This window comes from Poecilia reticulata, chromosome 9 (genome assembly GCF_904066995.2).
Source record: "Poecilia reticulata chromosome 9, P_reticulata-male-v2, whole genome shotgun sequence".
NCBI lineage: Eukaryota > Metazoa > Chordata > Actinopteri > Cyprinodontiformes > Poeciliidae > Poecilia > Poecilia reticulata.
In genome coordinates, this window is record NC_088838.1 from 25562216 (window position 1) to 25584581 (window position 22366).

Consider the following 22366-nt stretch of genomic DNA (forward strand, 5'->3'; position numbering starts at 1 on the left):
CCTTTTTTTCTTTCTTTCTTTCTTTCTTTATCACAAATGACAAAACATATTATAAAACTTCTGGACTTTCCAACTTTCCTAGTTCTCTTGTATAGCTGTCTGTGATCAGGTGGTGTATGTTTTAAATTTAAATTAATTTGTTGTTCTCTTTTAGGTCCAGAAGCTGCAATGTATGTGTCCAGTAGAAGTGCGTGGTGTGTTCACTTTAGATGTGCGGCGCAGAGATGCAGTTATTGCGCTTGCTGTGTTTCTGGTGGAGTCTGGCCTACAGGTAGGTGTTGGCTAGTGTTGCCTTAACAGAGTAGTTTCATTTTATGTTCAGGTCTTACTTATATTTAAACCATTAGGTCCATAAGCAGCATGTTTCACTCCTTTCAGCCATAAAGAGATATTAATTTTATCGTGAAGACATTTAAAGTACAAAAAATGTCGGTACTTTTTAGCATGGTAAATTCCAAATAGCACAACTGGTGATCTAAAACAAACAAATAATGCTTTATATTTTCTGTTGTTTTCAGTTTTTCTGTTTTAAAAAAAATACATTCACTTTAACGTTTAACAACTATCAGTCAACTTCTGGCTTCTACTCTCTCACAAGACTCCTCATTATGGATATCACTTTTATAAGCTTATTCTCATAATCGCTTTAAGAAGGTGATTAGACATTCAGCTGACCCTGTAAGCCTCTAAACTCATCACACTCAGACACTCTTCCTTACCCTGTGAGGTGATAGCTTAACTTTCACCTTAATGTTGTTTAAATACTGGTACAGATCCCAGATCGGATGTCGGATTTTAAGCCTGCCTCATAAATATAAGCTGTCAGAACTTTCTTGGTAAACTAAGGTACTCCCTTGTGGGTTTGTTTGTGATGTATAATGATTTGCTTTTCTCCCACAGCACAAAGACATGATTGTTCCCTACTTGCTGAGCCTATTGAAAGGCCTTCCACGGGTCCAGTGGATCGAAGAAGGGTTGGGAAAGAAAGAAAAGGGTATGTGAAATCCTCTTACCTTTGATTTACAGCAACCTCCGCTGCAGCAGTGCGCCAAGAGAACATTTTTGCTTTACAAGTACAAGTAGAACTCCTTTTAGGAGACACTTCCAGGCAGTGATCTTAATGTGTCTGATGACGGCTGGTTAAAGTTAAAGTCCACCCACTCCTGGCTGGCTCCGGCTCAGTTTCTACCTATGCATCATCATTTTGTTGCAGCCCACTTCCGTTTTAAACCTGTAAATAAACTATTTTGTACTCTTTAGCTATTTTAGTCAGTTTACTATTTTTGGCAGGTGAGTATTTCAGTGAGTTATGGCCATAAATGCTGAGAAAACATTTCAGAAAGAGCTTAACTTAGACGGTATTATGTTATGTATAATGTTATCATGGCAGATGACAGACTTCCAATCAAATCAAAATAACTCAGTGACTTCTTATTAGTGTATCTACAGTGGACTATGAGTAAATTATTAACTACAGGCATGAATTAAGTTTTATTTAATCTGAAAAGCAACAGTGATCAGAACTATAGGATGGAAAATAACCTTCTAGTTAGATTTCTGTGTTTCGAATGGAGGAAGGACAGAAAATAGAGCAGAGTTTGGGAATAGGTGGGACTAGCACTCCATTAAAACCAGTGGTGCTGTGGTCATTTATAGTTTTCTTTAGACCATCATGTCATACTGTATGTAAGATCAGATTAGATGCCTTGAAGTTTCTCCACTAAGGCAGATGTTGCTGCTGTTATTTGTTTAAGCATTACTTCTGCAAGTACAATATGTTATGTAATATATCTGGCTGCTAGTGTTCTGAGCAGCTAGAAACTGTCTCCTATAGGGAACTTATATTCACCCATCATATTCATAATTTTCTTTCTGTCTTTTAATCTTGTTGATTTTTATGTATTTCTCTTTCTTGCTTTTCAGATTTTCTCCCACTTGCAGAAAACTTCAGTTTTTGTCTAGTAACAATTTTATCAGATGTGGCTCAGAGAGACTCCGGGTCCCGACGTGATGTCAGTTCAAAATGAAGTGGTTGTTTATGATTTTTGACTCCAGATTAAAATTTTTCCAAGTGCTAAAATATTATTTGTTACCTTCTCTGCAGATCTTAAGCACAATACTGGAAGTCATGCGGGTATTTCAGGACATAGTCCAAAACCCTGATAATCATGACAAAGGTACATACACAAGTTCCACAAAAACAACAACAATTTGTTAGATAGTGTTTCTGAAAAACAAAGCTTTAGGGCGCCTTTGTTTTCTGCAGTTTTCCTGTGCAGGTACATTATCCCCAGTCTGCTCGGCATGACTCGAGCCTTCGGCCGCTACAGCCAAACAGAAGAAGCCCTGCTGTCCAAGTTGTTCCGCAAAGATTTGCCTCAGATCAGCTGCCAGGTCGTGGAGGATAATGAAAGCGTGCGACGCAGATCCTTCAATGACTTTCGTTCCATCATGCCGTCTGCACTGCTGTCAGTGGTTCAGGGCAACACTATGAACAGACGCTCAGCGGGCAGCTTGGATTCCTCTTTACAGGTTGGTGTGCGTTGTGATAGAAAGTTGGTGATATTCATGAAAAACTTTGTTTTCAAAAAGTTTAACTTGTTTGCACAGCTTTGGCATTCTTGTATGTTGTGTGACTTGATTACTGTTAAAAGTCGAATTGGTTAATTCATAAATGACTTAAATTTTTCTGATTTATGAAGTGTCTTTTAATTTGCTTTGTGACAGACCCTCACAGACCCAGCAGGCCAGTCACCTTGCTCTCCCACGTCTCGTAGTCTACATAGCTTTGAAGGTAAAAGTTAAGAATCTCAGTTAGTCTCGAATTCTTTCCTTCTGCAAAATTATTCAGACCTTTTGAACTAGGGCTGGGCAATACGGCTGAAAAATGTATCATGATATGAGCGTTTCACATTAGTCATTTTTAATTAGTTTTTTGTTTTAAATACCTGAAATACTGCTGACCTGACATGACCTTTCCTGTTTCACTCTACTCTGTTGTTTTCTAAATCTGGTTTCTTGGTCTTCTTGGTTAAATATTGTTCTCTAATAAACCTCGGAGGCTTTCAAAGAGCAGCTGGATTTATGCTGAGTCAGTCGTATATCAAACTAGACTTTTGGAAGTATTTAATTGTGCTGATTTTTTTTTTCCTCAAGAAAATCAGAGAAATGGGGGCTGTGTCATGTGTCCATGTGACATATTTAGATTTTTGTTTGTTAAAATAATAAAGCCATCTTCTATTTCTCCAGACTGAAGTGAATTAGGATGAATCTGACTGAACTTGAAACTTATCCTCTACTTTGTGTTGATCTATCATATAAAATACAAATAAAATACCTTGTTTGATTTTGTTCTGTTAGAACATTTGAAAAAAATTTAAGGGGTATAAATACTTTCACAATGGACTTTGTTTATGAGCTGTGGGGTTTATGTAAATATTTATAATGTTTACTCAGAGAAAACTGTGGTTTGACAGAACTGCCTTCAATAAATGCATTTAAATTAGTAACTGCTGTTTCTTATTTTATATTAGTTATTTAATGCTTACCTTATTGCTTCTACTAATCGTTTTATGTTTCTGATTTTTCTTTTCCACAGTTGCTGTTCCAGACAGCAGCTTGGTAGAGCCTGACTACTATTTCACTACAGTCAGCTCCAGTTTCTCAATGTCTCCTCTTTTTATGGGTGCCAGCGAAAGTGAGGTGGACGTTCCTCTTGAACTGCTCCAACAGCTCCTTAGGATGGTGCAGTAGCTTTTTTTATTTTTATTTTTTACATTTGCTTCTGCTGATTTCCATTCTGCAAATTTGAGCAAATCTTGTTGGTTTACAGGTGAAAAACTTTGTTTCCGACTCTTTATTGAAGACTCTGGACACCACTATGACCAAAGTTACAGAGGTGATTAGATAAAAACAATTTGTTTAGAATATAGCAGAGTGCAAATATAAATATCACTTTCTATCAGTGGAATAATTTCTTCATTGCTTTCTTCCTTTTTCATTTTTAAAGTCTAATAATGGAATCAACCTCTATTACAAAACCTTCAGTGACCCCCTGTATGTGTGTGTGTTCAAAATGCTGCGAGACACACTGTACAACTTGAACGGTAACACATTGTTCTTTTTATGTACTAAAGTTATTTAGTGGTACATTTACAACTGTATCAAGCTGCCATATTGTATTTCCAGCCGTGCAGCCTGCATTTGTGCGGGAAGTGCACGACTTTGTCCTGGAGCAGTTTAGCAGCAGCCTGTCGGAGCTGCAGCGGGTGCTTCACGATACGGCGGGGTTGCCCGGGGAACAGAGCTTGCTCAAGCTTCGATGCCAAGCCAATGCTGCCTGTGTGGATCTCATGGTGTGGGCCATCAAAGATGAGCAAGGTAATCCATCGGAGCAGAACTCTATCAATATTAGAGAGGAGTTGGGTAGTTTTATTTCTTCTAGATATGCCACTTTGGCTGTTTTTTCTCTTTCCAGGAGCTGAGAATTTGTGCACCAAACTGTCAGAAAAGCTTCAGTCAAAAACTTCTAGCAAAGTTGTTATTGCTCACATGCCCCTGCTCATTTGTTGCTTACAGGTTTGTATATAGACAAAATACATACATACAGAGTAAGAGGAATATGACACACAAAGTAATGGTCATTGGATGAGAGCTTGTCATTTACATTGCTTTGGTTTGTCTTGTCCGCTCTCAGGGTCTTGGACGTCTATGTGAGAGGTTTCCGGTTGTTGCCCACTCTGCATCGACTTGTCTGAAGGATTTTCTGGTCATTCCTTCCCCGGTTCTTACTAAGCTCTACAAATATCATAGCCAATGCAGCACAGGTACACACTGTACACACAGACTGTTTCAGGTCCAGCTTCTTCCTTACTTCAGACTTTTGAGGATTAATATTTGGTTAACTGACATGGAAATTTACAGAACTCTTATAATTATTGGCAGTGTAGATGTGTAATACGCCTTAATATAAATGTAGCGTTAAGATGTATATACAAAAATATTACTCTGAAAGTTTTTGAGAAATTCAGTTCTTCTTTAATGTACATTTATTCATTTGGGTAAAAAATGCTACAGCAAATAAAACACCTAAATGTAATGACTTTTGCTATGTGTTGATTTGACCTTATGTTTTGGATCAATATCCTGCAAAAATGATCAAAATACAACACATTTTAAGTTTTCTGTCACAGTCCACCAGTTTTTTTGTTTAAAATGTCCTGGTATTTCAAAGACTTCATAATGTCATGTCTTTCTAACAAGATTCCTAAGATCTTTAGGGGAGAAACAGACCCTCCTTTGTACTGTTATTCTTTACAACATTATTTTGTGTTTTACTCTGAGCCCACATGGAGTGTTGCTCCTGAAAAGCCTAAAACCTTAATATCATTTGACCATAGACCCAATTGAACTCTACTAGTGATAAGCTAACACCATGTTTGTAATTGTAATGGAAGGACAGAAAAGGTTGATTTCTGGCAGGCCTCCCAGACACATTTTTAGTTTGTTGTGGTGGAAACAAGGCGAACTCCAAGATAGCACTTTTTTGCTGCAAGTCTCAGAAAGGTTGTTTTGGATTTTATTTTACCTCTCTCCATCCTTCTCACTGTTTGTGGAAGAAAAACAAACTCGGGTCCTCGTACAGTCTTGCTCGTCTTGTTCTAGTTGTTTTAAACTTTTAATTCTGATGTCCACAGCTGGCAAGTTTAGGTAAGTAACTGTCTAGTTACTGCCATTCCCTGTCTTCATAAGATTAAAAGCTACCCACCTTCCCTGAATGGGATTGTTTTTCTACTGTTTTCTCTTCTGAAGAGTGGCTAGGTGAAATGTGCCTTGGTGTTGCATCATATCTATACCTCAGGAAAACAGGAAGTAATGGATTACTAATAGTTCCTAGGCTTACTGATCATCTGTGAAGAGATAATTATAGATTAAAAACTTCCTCCATAAGATTTATTTAGTGAGATTTTTTGTGATTCCAATACTTTTGGTGAAAATGTAAAAGTTGAATCCTAAATTTTTGGTCAGATTATGCTGCTACAATACAGTAAAATTATTTATTTATTTATATATATATATATATAGAATTTAGGTCAGGAGGGTCCTGTATAATATTTCTGTGCTTAGCATAAAACAACACACTAAAAGCTTTAGAGGTTCAGTTTATGAAATACAAAAGTCTTGGCTGAAAGCGAAGAGGACAAATTAGTCTGACTAATTACACATTGACATACATACAGCACCAGTCACAGTTTTAATGGTCATCCACCATTGATCTGAACAGTTACAGATTCAGTGCATTTCACGTTACAGATTTTTTTTGCCTGTACTGTCTGCACAGCGTGGTTACTGATAGTTTACCTCTTACATTTAACACCCGTTGTTTTCTTTAGGCACAGGAGAAATTAGGATAAATGTGACGAATGAGTATAGTCAGTCCACCGTCAACATGTTCACAAATAAAAGAGACCAGCCCTCCATGTACGAGCAGCTCAGAGACATTTCCATCGACAACATCTGCAGGTAAAATGAAAACACACCAGGCACATCTGAGAGTTGAACTTCTGAGGGGGTTTTTTTGTCAGTGTTCACTCTGTTTGTTCTTCTCCCTCAGATGTCTCCAAGCCGGTTTGACGATGGACCATGTGATCGTCGAGGCCTTTTTAGCAAGTCTCTCCAACCGTCTGTACATTTCACAGGAGAACGACAAGTGAGCTGCATCTCTAGCAGGAAGTTTAGGAAATCTGGTTTAGTCACCCAGAATGCATTCAAATGAAGGTGACTCAGAGAAATGGTTTTAAAAATATAACTTTTGCCTCTCTCAGGGATGCTCATCTAATTCCAGAGCACACCATCAAAGCACTGGGTCATATTGCAGTCGCTCTCAGAGACACTCCTAAAGTCATGGAGCACATCTTGCAAATCCTTCAACAAAAGTTCTGCCAGCCTCCGTCCCAGCTGGACGTGCTCATCATAGACCAACTGGGCTGCATGGTCATCACAGGGAATGTGAGTCCAAAGTGATCGCACAACTCTACACCAGATTTAATCTATTTAGGATTAGAGGGAATATAAAAGTTTAGATTGATTAATGTAAAAGTGCATAGAGCTTAAATGTGTGTGTTTGGTGGCAGAGGAGGAAGATTATATATTGTCACAAGATGGACTTGAGTGTTGCTATTCTTGTGCATCTGGTGGGTGTTATCTAATTGCTCACCCGTTGAATATGTGACACACCAGTTGGTTTTTAATAGGGTATCTTGTGACAACCAGCCAGTGTTGATTGTGATGAACTACATTTAGGAGTTTGAAATAGGTCTGCAGTTCACTGATTAGCATGTTACCTCTCGTCTTCTTTTCTTCTAGACGTACATCTACCAGGAGGTGTGGAATCTGTTTCAGCAGATCAGCGTGAAAGCCAGTTCTGTGGTTTACTCAGCCACCAAAGACCACAGAGATCATGGCTACAGGTCAGGATGCATCATAAAAATATTTTTGTATGATGTTTCTGATATTTTAGCATCAGATTTTATTTGCCATGTGTTGGATACTAAAAATTCCCCAGTCACCTGTAAGAGGCCCCTCTCAGTATAAAGTACTCCAAATGAAATTTCCACAAAGAATGTTATGTCAAGGATTATATTTCAAGGCTTTACCGTCATCCAACGTTTCCAGTGTCTCACGGGAGAACTGTTTGTTCTCCTCTTTATATGAAATACTTTAACTTTCCACCACCTACTTGTCCTCTCAATGCAGAGGTCTTTCAGTTTAGTATTGTGTAAGAAAATCTTAAAAAAAAAAAAAAAAAAAAGAAAACCAGATTAAACTGTATTATGATTTTAATGAAGGGAGAGTTTTTTTTTTCTTTTAAATTCTCAAATTGGAGGTTTATCGTTTGCCATTAAACTTCTTCTTTGGCCTCTCAAGAAACTTGAAACAATAACTTCATTATGTTTTTAACTAAGGGGCAGTTTGTAATTTTAGCCCTAAATGTATGTTTATGTAGACTTTAGCTTGTTCCCAGGCGTTTTTTCATCTATCCAACCTTTTTCCCTTCAAGGCATTGCTCTCTGGCTGTGATCAATGCTTTAGCAAACATCGCAGCCAACCTGCAGGGGGAGCAACTGGTGGACGAGCTGCTGATGAACCTTTTAGAGCTTTTTGTCCAACTGGGACTGGAAGGAAAAAGAGCAAGTGAAAGGGCCTCTGATAAGGGAACAGCACTGAAGGTGTGTGCACCACTGCCTCAGCATCCAAACACAAAAGGAAAATACACTTTGCTTTTTTATGTCAATAATTGTTTTCTCTCTGTAGGCATCCAGTAGTGCTGGGAACCTTGGAGTTCTTATTCCAGTCATAGCTGTGGTAAGTGAGTGCTTAGAGCCGCTTGGTATTCAAATTGTTTTGACTTAATTCCGAAAGTAAAAGTGTTTTACTTTTACTTAAAGAATAAGAAAAATAACAACAATCAAAAACAATAAACAACAAAATCATGACTGCAGCCGTTTTAAATTCAAGGTGTCAAAAATCAGTTAACATCAAAAGTTTAGAAAGGAATCAATACTAAGATTTATGACTAAATATGTATTATTTTCAAACTTTATGGATTTCTAAATGGGGGAAAAAAAAAAAAAAAAACATGTAAGATAATTTTTTGAGCAAGACTGAGGCAAACATATTTTGAGCAGAGCAGCCTCTGACCGGGTAATAGCAACATTTATATTTTGGGGATTATGAACACAAATTGCATCTGTAAGAAGAATATTAAAGTTCTGTAAGCATATTGTGGCTGTAAAATTCAATTTGATGCTTTCTTTGTGTTTTTGTATTAAAAACTATCATTATTTTAACCTCAGGAGTTTTAGGTTAGTTCAAAGTAAGTTATTAAACCAAATTTAGACACTTTTCTTCATTTAAGAAGAATCTTAACAAAAACAGATTTTATTCTCTTTTCTGATTTGGTTTTATGTATTTTATTATCTCAACATCTGTGATGTTTTTACAGGTTGTTTTTAAACCACCATGGTACAGCATTAGAGTATCTACAGAGACATAATAATGTCTGCACACGTCTCCACCTAGCTTGTAAATTATAAAACATTAACAGACAGATAACAAGCATTCAGTGAGCCAATCAAACAGACTTCGTACTTTGAGCAATTTGAAGAAGTTTGAGTGTTCATTCTGAGTCTAAATTGTTTTAGAAAAAGAAACGAGACTCCTGAGAAGTTGTTTCAAATTGTTTAGATGATCAGTTCTGTGAGGGGTTTACCACTCGGCCAATGAACACGAGGCAGTCTGTGCGATGCTCGTAGATCAGGAACAGGAACGGATGATCCACTGTGAAGCGAATCTGAGAGGAGAGCGGCATGAACCCCACTTGAGTCAGGGCAGCAGCTTCTGTTCCCTCCTCGTTCACTGTGATGGTTCCCTGGTGCTTCAGCTGCAATAACACCATTAAATATTTCAGAATATAAAAAGATGGTGAAGACCCTGATGTTGGCATTGCTGTTTTACTCACCCAGTTCAGGGCAACTTTTTCTGACGTCATTCCACTGAAATCTCCACTCTCCTTGAAAATGTCAGTGAGTCCCATTTCCTTCAGATTTTCAATCAGGTCATAGTTTTGCTCCAGTTTGAAGCGAGGTAACGAGACCTCGCGAGTCCTGGCAGAGACAAAGGATGCTGTCGTCACAATTAAGCACAACTAAATCTGGACCATTTCCACTGAAAAGTTTATTAATCAACAGCAGTAAATATTGTGTTACCTTGCTGATATTTACCCTGTTGCTGAAGATATAAACAAACAGTTTTACTAGTCTAATAATACATCTTCCAGTTTTTTGCATGTCTTTGCTAACAGCTTTGATAACAGCTTATTTACTGCAACAGGACATTTCTATTTAACGTTCATACTGTTAGACGTTTTTGTAGGTTTCTAAATTTAAATGTTCTCTTGCAAATCCAATAAGTCCCTATTGCAGTGATTACTCAGCTTCACAACTATTTCTTTCTGTCCATTTGTGTAACAGTAAATGCAATGATGAACTGCTTTGTAAACGTCAAATACGGTCACTTTAAATATTTGCTTGTGACCGACCTGTTTGTCATGTTCTTGAGCCACTTGTTGACAACAGTTGGTGAAATCTGCTGCTCCAGCATCCTCATGCCAGTGATCTTCCTTGGCAAAGCAATGAGCATGCTGATGTTTCCTGTGTATGGAAGCTGAAGATAAGAAGGTTTATATGCTGGTTAGTTTATCATGGATTATTTTGTGTGCTTGTCAGACATTCTTGTTGAATATAAAGATTAGAGCTGCACAAAATATTCAATCTCCATTGTCATTGTAATAACTATTCAGGGCAATCAGTCATCACGAAGGCATCAGTCTACAAACTATGTCTACAGTAACAGGGGAGAAAAACCAACATTGCAGCTTTTCTAGTCTCCCTACATGGTCCTCTAGCCCATTTAATTAAAAAAAACAAAGCAGTTACTGTTGAATCCTCCTGGATTCAGACTTAAAACCAACCTGCCTTTGCCCATTTGACCTGCTCTGACTCAATCAATTTAAAATTCCTGTTGAAAAACTGTTTTTTTTCCACCCACTTTTGTAAAGGATACATCTTTACTATGAAGTTATTTATTGATTTTACTTGATTGGATATTTATTGATAGAGGAGTCCTTAAGCAGTCCTGAAAATTCTGAAATTTGCTTTTAATGTTTCTTGGGCCTGGATGAGTTTGGAAAAAACTTTGCTTCTCCAGGCTTTTTTTTCCTTGTTGAATTTCTTCCATTTTTGTCTGAGGACAAAAATCTAATAGTGCTTGATAAGTGGAGCTGTTGCTTTATCTTTGATTTGCCACATCACATCTCAATTTTAGCATTTCACTTATCAAGATTTTGGTTTTTGACTCACTGAGTGAAAACATGTGTAATATTACGAGTGCAATAGTTGGTAGGCTATGACTGTTCAGACATCCTGCATTCAAGCTCTGTGACTCGATTTATTAGCTCCGTCAGATGAAGTCCCACTGTCTTTTACACCAACACCTGATCTACATCTTGGCCAAAAGGCTAAAGCTAATAGAAAATGGTGGAATCATCCTAACATGGCCTCATGATGATGGAGAGGAAAGAGAGTGGTGAGAAAAACGTGGGTTAATCGTTGTCCTTGGAATACTCAACTAATTATTTCAATTCTCCTGATATTGTTCAGCTCTAATCTGTATAAAGCCACCCACCTGCAGGATGTCACACTCCAGCTCGTGGTCGGCAGCAGCCAGGTAGTTCCCCTTGTTCACCATCATTGGCACGCGCACGTTTGTTTTGTCATTAACTCTAAAGTTTCGGTAGTAAGTCATTTCTTTCGGGAATTTCTGCTCCCACGTCCCTGTTTGTACAAGGACCAAAGGCTGTCATTGGCATTTATGCTTTGACATTACCTCATTGTAAAATTGTATTTCTCTCACCTTTGAAGTACAGGTAGTTAAGTAGCATCAGCACCATATCTGGATCCACACTCTTCAGCGGCTCCTTGATCAGCCCTTTGGTTAGTTTTTCAATGCGCCGATTGGCCTTGCTCAGGAATGCTGGCTCTCTGAAATCTACTGACTGTGGCTCGGCGAAATAATAGGCCTTCGTTTCGGTGCGGAAGGTTTCTTTTACTGACACGTTTTTCTTAAGGTAGACATCGTTGACAGACCGGAGCGTGTAGCCAAAGTTCCTCCTGAAAAGCCTGTGCGTCAACTTCCTGAACAGCTTATGGACTGTTGTGTTGTCGTAGTGATGACTAGCATTGACAAACTCTGCGAATCCCAAGGCTTTGTAGATCTGATGGTGAGTTTCAGATCCAGCACCTAAAGACACCATCCCCATGGCGATGGAGATCCCAGCAGGTGCCAGCAGGATGTTGTCAGTCTGGTTGACGTCGTTACGGATACTTCTGTAGAGATTAAAGCCAAAGCGGGCGTTCACCATGTTGAGGCGCTGAAGGCGAGAATGACCATGGAAGATCCGTAGGAGTCTGGCTCGGCGAATCTTCGGGTCGGACGACTCGGCAAAGATGTCGATGTCTGGGGCCGGTGTAGCTATCTCGTCGATCTCATCCCCCTCACTGAAAATGATTAAATTCATAACGCATGTTTCAAAATAAATTAAACTGGAATTTATGTCCTAAAATATACTAGTTTGAGATTGTGTATACCCCATTATTAAAGTTATTCTCAATTGGTTATCCAACACAAACAAATCCCCTGAAGCTTACATGTAATCATCACTTCCTGCGGCCAGGATCTTATCAAAGTCAATATAATCTTCATCCTCGAAGCCGTCGAAAACGAGGTCATTGGTGACGGTGTTTTCTTTGTGGAAGTCCAAAGGAATGGCCTCGACATCCACTGGACTACCTGGCTGTGAGCCTCTAGGGTTTGGATTTGGGTCATTGAAATGAGAACTGAGCTCTTTAATGCCGGCCAGAGACGGACTGGCCAGCAAACACACCACAGAAATGACGGTGAACACCCACATCCTGAAGGCAGAGCAAATAAAATGTTTAGAGCAAAATGTTTCAATGAAATTATGTTTCAATGAATGTAAATTAGCCGCCTGTAAAGTGTCTTACCTTTGCTGTGACTGGTGGGAAGTTCTGTGCTGATTTTGTTTGTAGGACGAAGAATTCAAAACTGAACTTTGATGTGTGCTTCTCTTGAACAAATAGACCAGATCAAACAGTCCAAAAAGTCCGCTGACTGACTAAAACCTTTAACTCTTCACAGTTCATCTCCTTTGTTAAAAAAAATGTTTATTCGGATTCATTATTAAGTAATTTAATCCATGCTAACGTCCTTTTAAAACGTTTTGTCTAATTTGCAGGTCTTTGTTTGACTTGTTTCTTGCATTTAGCTGTTTGCATTGGGAATAGTTAAACTTATTCCTCTGGAGTAGTAATTATCCCGGATTTGTCATAATTTTTCTATTATTTTTTTCAAACTTACAGTTGACCAGGCGACTACCACCGATAAAGGAGGCCAAACCTCGTCTCCAGAAGCTTTTCAGGGACTTCTGGTTGTACTCTGTGATTATGGGTTTTGCTGTGGAAGGATCAGGTGAGCAGGAGATTGACTCCTATTGCATTCATCATCTTTGCAAAACTTCAGCACTTCTGAAGGACTTAAAATAAAAAGAGTTCGCGCTTAGTTTCAAATTTTGGCTTGCTTTATTGGCCATAAGTTACCAAAACCATATGAAGAGTTGATCACAAGTATCCTAGTGTCAGATATGAAGCCATCTCTCTGACAGCTGAAGTTCAGCCCCAGCTGAGTCATTAACGGGTAAAGGATCCTAAACAGAGCAGCTTGTTTAGAAAAATATGGGGAAAAAAGACCAAAATCGACATATTACAAAGACCCACTCAAATTGTAAGCCTCAGTTTGATTGTAAATATGTGTTTGGATAAACCTGAGCAGAAAAAAACAAAGCAATCTGTGAAAGAATTGTGGGCCAAAAGTCTTCCATGATGACATGACAGGCTGAGGCCATACAGGAGATGGGACTTGAATGTACTGTAGCTAAAGGTGGTTGTCAAAACTACTGTGTCATGGATATATGCTTAGTCAATGTAGGTCTGTTTCATTAGTTTGTTAATACATATTTTATGTGCTGTGTTTTCAGGGCTTTGGCCAGAGGAATGGTACGAAGGCGTGTGTGAAATCGCCACAAAATCTCCTCTCCTTACCTTCCCAAGTGGAGAGCCTCTTCGTTCTGAGCTGCAGTACAACTCAGCTCTGAAAAATGACACAGTGACGCCGGTACACTCTTAAATATCTACATGCTCCAAATTTGATTAAATTGCAGCAGCAGGTTGTTGGATTGTGAATCTCTGTCTTCTAGTCCGAGTTGAGTGATCTGCGATCCACAATCATCAATCTGCTCGACCCTTCTCCTGAAGGCGCCGTCCTCATCAACAAGCTGGATTTCGCCATGTCCACCTACCTGCTCTCTGTCTACCGGTTAGAATACATGAGGTCAGCTCATCTGCCTTTACACCTGACATGTCTCCTCCTTGATATGTTAAAATTGGTATGTGCAGTTCTTTGATAGGTTTCTTACACTTTTACTGTCAGGATGTCCCAATCCAATGATGCTGACAGGTTCCAGGTGATGTTTCGGTACTTTGAGGACAAAGCCATCCAAAAAGATAAATCTGGTGAGGGCTTAAACTACTTTAGTTCACATATTATTTGTCGTTTATGATTAACTTCCTGTACTCAATGTTTTCCCTGTAGGAATGCTGCAGTGCATCATTTGTGTGGGTGATAAGGTATTTGATGTCTTCCTCCAGATGATGGCTGAAAAGGTAGAAGAGAGTAATCTCAGAACAGGCAAAGACTTAATTCTTCAGTTTAGGATTATGAGCATTTTTGCATTTTTTCTTGTTTTAGCCAAAAAATAAAGAGCATGAAGAGGAACTGGAGCGACATGCTCAGTTCTTATTGGTCAAATTTAACCACACTCACAAGAGAATCCGCAGGGTGGCAGACAAATACCTCTCTGGTCTGGCTGAAACGTGAGTCGACTTAGTTTATATATGCTCAGATTTTTAATAAATAATTGTCTCAGCTAATTTTTGTGTCCCTTAAAAGCTTCCCTCATCTTCTGTGGAGTGGTAGAGTCCTAATGACCATGTTGGATATTTTGCAGACACTCTCTCTGTCTTTAAGTGCTGTAAGTATGCACTATGAGCTGATGGGGGGGGATTCCTCAATGTGATGATTGTTGAAAGCTGCTGTTCTCAGTTGCTCAGGTTTCTACTTAATATAAAGGTCAGACACAAAACAAGGACTTTTTCCAAATTTTTAAATGTGTTCAATGGAAAAATTGTGCAGTTTGAACCTGAGGTGGTAGAATATCAAAGTATAAGAGCAAAAACAAAAAACAACTTTGGAAATAAACTAGAAGAACAGGCAGGAATTTGATTTTTTTTTTTTAAATTAAATATATAACAGTCAATAAGCATTATTGTAACTTGCATTAGAGGGCATTATTTTCACTTGATGTTAAGAAGTAATTTTTGACTCCTGGCCCAGCAGTTGTAATGGTTTAAATGTTTGAAGTTATGTAATAGATGATACATTTCCTTGTTCTTTATTTAGGACATTCACAAGGATCAGCCTTACTATGACATTCCAGACACACCTTACAGGATTACTGTTCCAGACACATATGAAGCCCGAGAGGTGAGTCTGGCTTGTGAAACCACATTTGGACACTAGAGGGCAGCGTAGTATTATTTTACACATATGTGTTGATTTTAGTGTGAATCCTCAGAGTATATTTTATAACGAAAGATAATGTGAACAGTTCGTGATAACTGGTACAAATATTAGTTCTTGATAATATGATACACTGTGTGTAAGTTAAAGAGTGAAGCTAATTTCTGTACCTCATTTAGTGAAAATATTTGCTCTTGTTCTTGATGAGTAAGTTTTACATTTGCATTTCATTGCAGAGCATCGTTAAGGACTTTGCGGCACGCTGTGGTGAGATCTTAAAAGAAGCAATGAAATGGGCCCCTTCAGTCACAAAGTCCCACCTACAGGTAGGTTTCTTGTTTTATCACAAGTCAAGATTGGCTTTACAAAAGTATTTTATGAGGTTAATGTTTTCTGGTCATTTTCATGCAGGAGTACCTGAACAAACATCAGATTTGGGTGTCAGGACTCACTCAGCACACAGGCCTCGCCATGGCCACAGAAAGCATTCTGCACTTTGCAGGCTACAACAGGCAGAGCACTACACTGGGGGTGAGTCACAGATGCACAATAATACATACTTCAAATCAGCACAATTTTAGATATTAGATTTAAACAAATATAAAGACTAGATGGCTATATACCCATTGAATGGCAAGCAATTACTAAACCCTTTTAGCTAGATGTAAGCAAATGCAGTTTACATCATGGGCAATATTTGCAATTTAATAATTTATTTGAAAACATATTTTTCTGGAGGATAGTGATGATACAACACACAACCTCAATGAAACAAGAAAAACAAAAAAATGGGTTCACATATTTTCAAATATGAACATTTTTGCGTGGCAAATCAAAGATAAATATTTTCAAACTTGTACAGCATGAATAGAAATTAATGCTAATGTCAGCCGATGTTATTCATTTTTGACATATCTGTTTTGGTGCGATGAGTAAAACTGTGGTGATATTAATGGGCAGTGTTGATTTTTATCTTGTCACTTGTGTGTGTGTCTTGGATTGATCATGTGATATTTGTTTCAGCATGAAACGGTAATGCCTCGAAGGATTGAGGGATATTTAACCAAAGCAGGGCAGCAATGTCAGCCGTGTGGTCATGTATTTTCAGAGTGTTGAAAGTCTACAGAATTACATAACACATGCTTGTTATTGGTCATCATCAATATCTATATTACCGGTACCTTTAATAAATATTGCTACCTTATATTGCCCATTGGCTGGTTACTTAATAAACTTTGGTTTTAATTGCTTTCTTTTACAAGAGCACATGTGCCATTTACAGCAGCCACTTGGCTTTTTCTTGCCAATGATGAAGTCTTGTTCTGTGCAAACATGTTGCATTCAGTTTGAAACCCATACAGTTGGCTTGTAAACAACCGATATCTGCCTGCTTACAGAACTGTATGCGGTGTGTGTGCATGCTCTGTGTGACGTCATTTTGCTTGCTGTGCATTTCTCATATATTCCTGTGCTTGCATTCTGCTCAATCTGTCTTTTTATTTGCTTCATTTGTTGTGTTTTGTCTTTATTTAACTGCCTTCCTGGTTGCTTGGCTGAAATACGGCTTACCTGGTTACTTACCCGCAATGGACGGTTGGCTTGAATGGGTGGTTACCCATTTGGCTAACTGGTTAAACTGATGCTGTCTTCCATCGTGCTGCCAACACTAGGCTGCTTTCCCTCAGGTTGGTCTCAACACTAAATACAGAGAGACAAGGTTTAAGCATTGCACAATAATTTTATCTTAAACTGTTACTGCAAAGATGCATGTTTTACTCTACAGGCTTTTTGCTGTTTGGTCTTAAGTTTTACAAAGTGTGTTCTCTCTATAGGTGACTCAGCTGACAGAGAGACCAGGGTGTGTGAAGAAGGATTACTCCAACTTTATGGCATCACTCAACCTCAGAAACCGCTACACTGGAGAGGTAAAGCTTAGCATTAATTAGTTTCCTGCAGATTTTCGTCAGACTGCATAATTCATCAATCTGTTTGTGTTTTTTTTTCACTAGGTGGCTGGTATGATCCAGTTTTCAGAAGCAACTCACAGCCACTCTGACCTTACCAAGCTGATGATCAGTCAGGTGACCAGCGCTCTTGAAAAAAAAGACCCTGAAACCTTCACGCAATGCATGTTTAAGATGGCCGCTCTGCTTATAAATACCAAAAGTGAGTACCAGCTCTCGGCCATTCTGTCTCATAAATTCAAAATATGAATTTGCAATACGATTTTGTGCTTTCAGACTGTGATCCACAGCTGCTGCACCATCTGTGCTGGTCTCCGCTGAAGATGTTTTCAGAGCATGGGATGGAAACTGCTATCGCCTGCTGGGAATGGCTGCTTGCTGCACACAATGGGGTGGAAGTGCCAGTATGTATTTCCTACGTATTTTTAAACAAATATGTCACCAATGTATTAAAAAACGTCTGTGCATCTTTGTGTTTAAATATCGTAATTCTTTCCGTTTTAGTTCATGCGTGAGATGGCCGGAGCGTGGCAGATGAGCGTTGAGCTGAAGATGGGTTTATTTTCAGAAACTCAAGCCGGGGCCGGACCCCTGGCTGTCTCGGAGGAAAGCCAGCCTGCACCCTGCGCTCCCGATGTCATACCTCACTTCCTCTGGATAGAGGTCAGTCAGATGCAGTCGTTCAGTTTGGATCTTTTCTTTTTCGATTTTTATGTTTTAATTTCAATGGTGTTACGGTAATGTAAAAGTAATGTAGAACTGTAGGAAGCACAATTCAAATGTTTGTTCATCAGAAATCACATGCTCATACTTTGTTCAGCTGCTACCTGCCTGACTCTTAGTTCATAGTTTTGGTCTTTACAGACCTTATAAAATAGCCCTACCAAATCGTACAAACAGTACTCTTTAGTATAGAAGTTGTTGCTGTGGGAAAAACACTTAAAATGTGCTTTTGCACTCTCAGTGAGGTGTTTAAAAAATTTTAAGACTAAAGGTTTGCATTCACAGAAAAAGTATTCATAATCTTGAACTTTTCATATTTTGTCATGTTATAACTGTAAACGTCAAAGTGTTTTAGCGCTGACTGCATAGTTTTGCTTATTTTTGTATTTCAGTGGCTTTTTTCTCATCTTGTTTGCATTCAGAAAGCTGTTGAATGAATTAAATTAATACAGACACACTTTTTAAATGAGCTACTGTTTTAATCTTGGTTGACCTCTCCAAATATGGAAATAAAAGTATTAGTACATCTGTTCTGAATTGTTTTAAGACAGAAAACATCCTTGTTAGTCTTGCACCTACTGCTGGACTATTTTAATTGACTCACACCAAACCTTTTCCTGCTCTGCTTTCAGTTTCTGGTGCAGAGGTTCGAGATAGCCAAATACAGCAGTGCAGACCAGGTGGAGATCTTCATTTCCATTTTGCAGAGATCTCTTTCACTGAGTATCGGAGGATCCAAAAGCACCATGAACCGACACGTTGCTGCCATTGGGCCAAGATTCAGGTATTACTTGTTATCATCAAAATATCACTCTGATTTGTAAAAATACTGAAAAACCACTGAACTAGTACAGTATGACATCAACTTTTCTTCCCTTCAGACTGCTGAGTTTGGGTTTAACTCTACTACATGCTGATGTTGTGACAAATGCCACTATCAGAAATATGCTGCGAGAAAAGATCTATTCCACAGCCTTTGACTTCTTCAGGTACAAAAGCGTGTTTAAAATGAGTTTAGATTGAATAGAAATCTGTATTTTTGGATTTTAAACTGAATATTTTGTTGTAAACGCCTATTTTATCTCTGTTTTTCTGTAGTGTTGCACCCAGGTTTCCCTCTCAGGCAGATAAGAGGCTCAGAGAAGACATCAGCATAATGATAAAGTTCTATGCCTGCCTGCTGTCTGACAAGAAGTACCTGACTGCCACCCAGCTGGTCCCACCAGGTAGAACATTGACAAACGATCTGGTCTTTCACAGGAAATAAATGAATCATCCATTCAGACACATGGAGAATTTACTAATATCTCAACTAAAAGGAGTTTTCTTACTAGTCAAATGATGCTAGTGTTTGTCTAGATCCCCAGGAGATGTAATTGAAAAGCCTATCTGTAATGCTAGTTGCAGATAGCCGGAACAGTCTGGACGCAGTTGTTGGTCAGAGGCAGCAGATCGCCCAGGGATGGATCAACACTTACCCTTTGACCTCCGGGATGTCCACCATTTCCAAGAAGTCAGGTGAAACTCTCAGAATACCGTAGTTAAACCTTCCTTCTTATTTTGGTTTACTATAAGCATACAGATCACTTGTCTGTTTCCGTCATTTTTATTTTTAGGACTCTCTAAAGAAAACAACCGAGGATCCGAGCTGCACAAATATTACATGAAACGCAGGATTCTGTTACTGGCTTTACTGGTATTCATCTTCATTAACTTTTGTAATTTGTAAATATACTGTAGTAAAGGCAAGTACGGAACATGGTCCTTGATGATGAAAGGTCTTTATGCTTTTCCCCAGGCCAGTGAGATCGAACGTCTGACGATCTGGTACAACCCGTTGTCCACTCAGGAGCTCGCCATCGCAACAGAGCAGTCGGTGGAAACCAGCATTGCCAACTGGAGGTCCAAATACATCAGTTTGTCAGAAAAACAGGGGAAAGACAACGTCAACATGGCCTGGACCATATCTCCCCACCTGGCTCTGCAGCTGCCTGCCAGGTACACAAATAAACTGGAATTAATCCTCAATGGGTTTAATTAAAAATATGTATTCGTTTTTTATTTGTTTGTAAATATCAAAGTTCAGTTTTTAGAGGGTGAATCCTTTTATTTTTTTTACGTCTTTATAGTTGCTTCTTCATCAGTGCGTACGTTCTCAGTTTTGTGTTGTGCGTGTTTCAGATTTAAAAACTCAAAGTCCATTGTGTCTGAAGTGACACGTCTGGTACGAATGGATCCGGCTGCTGTGTGTGACGTGCCTGAAGCAGTGAAGGTTAGCGCTCGCCTTAAAGTTTTTGATTAAAAGCTACTCACTGACCTCATAGTTGATGTTTTGTTCTGGAAGGTTCCTGTTGTCCTTGTCGTTTTGTTCTGCTTGAACAAACTCTTAATGAGCTTTGTGTTTAAAGAAGGAACAGGAGACCAACCATCCCCAAAGAGCTGAATCATGTTCTACATAATTCATTTTGACAATGTAAACCTGTTTTATTTGTACACACACCTAAATGACTCATTAACAGAGCTTCCTCTGGAGGCTTTTCTTTGCACCTTGTTGACCAGGTGATGTAATTATATTCTCCATACTTTTTCCTTCAGTTCTTGGTGACCTGCCATACAATTGATGCCGACTCGCCAGAACTGAGTCATATCCTGAGCTGGGCCCCAGCAGATCCACCAACTGGACTGTCCTACTTCTCCTCCATGTACCCTCCTCACCCTCTCACGGCCCAGTATGGGGTCAAAGTGCTGCGCTCTTTTCCTCCTGTATGCAAATACACACGTAAAATATGTACAATTACTATTAGTATTGTAAAATTTGTATTAATAAGTCAAAACGGATGCATTAAAAGTATTTTTTTCTCATTTATTTTGCTGCTAGGATGCTATTTTATTTTACATTCCTCAAATTGTCCAAGCCCTTCGGTATGATAAGGTGGGCACTTCATTTTCTCATGTGGCAAATTTATTTAAACTCTTACAGGGTGCCTGCACTCCTGACTTTATCCTGCATACATTTGAATCTAGATGGGCTATGTGAGAGAGTACATCCTGTGGGCCGCTCAGAAGTCTCAGCTGCTGGCTCACCAGTTCATCTGGAACATGAAGACCAACATGTTCCTGGACGAGGAGGGACACCATAAAGACCGTGAGATATTTATCCAGAATCAACATGAGCACACAAACAACACATCCTGAGGGGTTAAGACTGCAAAAAAAACAGTTTGTTCTTTATTTTTGTTTTTGTTTGTTTATGCAGCGGACATCGGGGAGCTGCTGGAAGAGATGGTGGAGGAGATCATCGGATCACTGTCTGGCCCAGCCAAAGACTTTTACCAAAGAGAGTTTGACTTCTTCAACAAGATCACCAACGTGTCCGCCATTATCAAGTAGGAGTTCTCTTTAAACCTGAACATAACTGCATCATTTAAAGGATGTTTTTATTCCCACCCTGTAGCCTCACGTTCCCATTTTCCACTGACTCTACTTGACCCGGTTCTGCTGGACTCAGTCCGCTTTGTAAGGGTTTCCATTTCATTTAACCTTTTGTCCTGGTTAAATACTGTCTTAGCTCATGGTACCAATTCATACATTTCTAGTCAAACTTGCAGACAGCGAGTGAAACATAAAGAATGCCGATCTTCTCTTTCGGTCTTAAAGTTACTAGTGAGTAACTAGTAACTTTTGTTGAGGAGAACACGGCAGGTAATCTGTTGAGGTTTATGATGCGTTTTCCCAACGGCGAAGGTGTTTTGTTTCACTTCCTGCCTCTGAATCCCTTTGTTGTTCATTAATTTAGTGACTATTTGTTCCTCTGTCATTTTCATTATCTATTGCCCTGGAAAACACTTTGCTTTGTTATCATATGTCAGTGAATATGTGGAACCAATGAGCTGGTTTCTGACAGAAGGTGTTCTGTCAGTTCACAAGAGACGGAAAGTTTCCCCTCTGCCCTCATCACAGCACTAATTGCAACAACAGGGGAGAATTCGCTGCCGTCCCCAGGCCTCCGCTCAGTATTAGTGACTCTCCTCTGTGACTTGCATCAGAAGAACGCTGTCACTTGTGGTCTGAAGTCATTTAGTTTGATGCCCACAGAGCTCGGTAGTCTAAGTAACAAACATTCAAACACAAAGATTGGAAAACTTGTTTTTAACTTGTTTTTGTTTGTCTTTTTCAGACCTATTCGTAAAGGGGAAGAGAGGAAGAAGGCCTGTCTGGAGGCATTGGCGCAGATTAAGGTCCAGTGTGGCTGTTATCTTCCCAGTAACCCTGAGGCCATAGTTTTGGACATAGATTATAAGTCCGGTACTCCCATGCAGAGGTGGGTTACAAATCAACCACAAACGATCAGTATTAGGAAATTATCTTTGTATGTAAAAAGTTTCAAAATCATTTTCTCCTTCTTG

At 39.0% G+C, this 22366-nt stretch overlaps 2 protein-coding genes across 3 annotated transcripts in view; one reads left to right on the top strand and one right to left on the bottom strand.

Moving 5' to 3' along the window:
• The window catches only part of pi4kab (phosphatidylinositol 4-kinase, catalytic, alpha b), a 31724-nt gene that overhangs the window by 2605 nt on the left and 6753 nt on the right, over positions 1–22366 (top strand). The window contains exons 2-46 of one of the 2 annotated variants that reach the window (XM_008418123.3): positions 155–271; positions 901–994; positions 1924–2012; positions 2105–2177; positions 2267–2532; positions 2728–2794; positions 3599–3744; positions 3833–3898; positions 4010–4106; positions 4189–4380; positions 4478–4578; positions 4697–4826; positions 6393–6522; positions 6614–6709; positions 6825–7008; positions 7366–7469; positions 8060–8228; positions 8314–8364; positions 12999–13107; positions 13673–13809; positions 13892–14025; positions 14125–14207; positions 14287–14357; positions 14443–14567; positions 14644–14725; positions 15154–15237; positions 15510–15599; positions 15685–15804; positions 16944–16958; positions 17106–17198; positions 17283–17439; positions 17514–17641; positions 17742–17900; positions 18593–18744; positions 18842–18949; positions 19059–19186; positions 19362–19478; positions 19577–19656; positions 19759–19958; positions 20142–20232; positions 20556–20723; positions 20839–20892; positions 20985–21105; positions 21217–21346; positions 22138–22281. In XM_008418123.3, the coding sequence (XP_008416345.1) occupies positions 155–271; positions 901–994; positions 1924–2012; positions 2105–2177; positions 2267–2532; positions 2728–2794; positions 3599–3744; positions 3833–3898; positions 4010–4106; positions 4189–4380; positions 4478–4578; positions 4697–4826; positions 6393–6522; positions 6614–6709; positions 6825–7008; positions 7366–7469; positions 8060–8228; positions 8314–8364; positions 12999–13107; positions 13673–13809; positions 13892–14025; positions 14125–14207; positions 14287–14357; positions 14443–14567; positions 14644–14725; positions 15154–15237; positions 15510–15599; positions 15685–15804; positions 16944–16958; positions 17106–17198; positions 17283–17439; positions 17514–17641; positions 17742–17900; positions 18593–18744; positions 18842–18949; positions 19059–19186; positions 19362–19478; positions 19577–19656; positions 19759–19958; positions 20142–20232; positions 20556–20723; positions 20839–20892; positions 20985–21105; positions 21217–21346; positions 22138–22281 (5252 nt within the window). The remainder of the gene's footprint in view (positions 1–154; positions 272–900; positions 995–1923; positions 2013–2104; positions 2178–2266; positions 2533–2727; positions 2795–3598; positions 3745–3832; positions 3899–4009; positions 4107–4188; positions 4381–4477; positions 4579–4696; positions 4827–6392; positions 6523–6613; positions 6710–6824; positions 7009–7365; positions 7470–8059; positions 8229–8313; positions 8365–12998; positions 13108–13672; positions 13810–13891; positions 14026–14124; positions 14208–14286; positions 14358–14442; positions 14568–14643; positions 14726–15153; positions 15238–15509; positions 15600–15684; positions 15805–16943; positions 16959–17105; positions 17199–17282; positions 17440–17513; positions 17642–17741; positions 17901–18592; positions 18745–18841; positions 18950–19058; positions 19187–19361; positions 19479–19576; positions 19657–19758; positions 19959–20141; positions 20233–20555; positions 20724–20838; positions 20893–20984; positions 21106–21216; positions 21347–22137; positions 22282–22366) is intronic. The other variant, XM_008418124.3, reaches the window with a different exon arrangement.
• On the bottom strand, positions 8957–12731 carry serpind1 (serpin peptidase inhibitor, clade D (heparin cofactor), member 1). The gene is made up of 7 exons (XM_008418122.3): positions 12624–12731; positions 12267–12530; positions 11473–12116; positions 11245–11393; positions 10100–10224; positions 9521–9665; positions 8957–9442 (listed from the first exon to the last, which is right to left on the bottom strand). Exons 2-7 carry the CDS (start codon positions 12527–12529, stop codon positions 9251–9253), a joined length of 1518 nt encoding a protein of 505 aa, XP_008416344.2. The 5' UTR covers position 12530; positions 12624–12731; the 3' UTR covers positions 8957–9250.

Excerpts from the sequence above, each read along its gene's own strand:
- serpind1 (XM_008418122.3), bottom strand. The coding sequence starts at position 12,529 with ATGTGGGTGTTCACCGTCATTTCTGTGGTGTGTTTGCTGGCCAGTCCG. Across the intron at positions 9,666-10,099 it reads CTCAAGAACATGACAAACAG|GACTCGCGAGGTCTCGTTAC; the intron begins GTCGGTCACAAG and ends TGTCTCTGCCAG. Across the intron at positions 9,443-9,520 it reads AAAAAGTTGCCCTGAACTGG|CTGAAGCACCAGGGAACCAT; the intron begins GTGAGTAAAACA and ends GTGTTATTGCAG.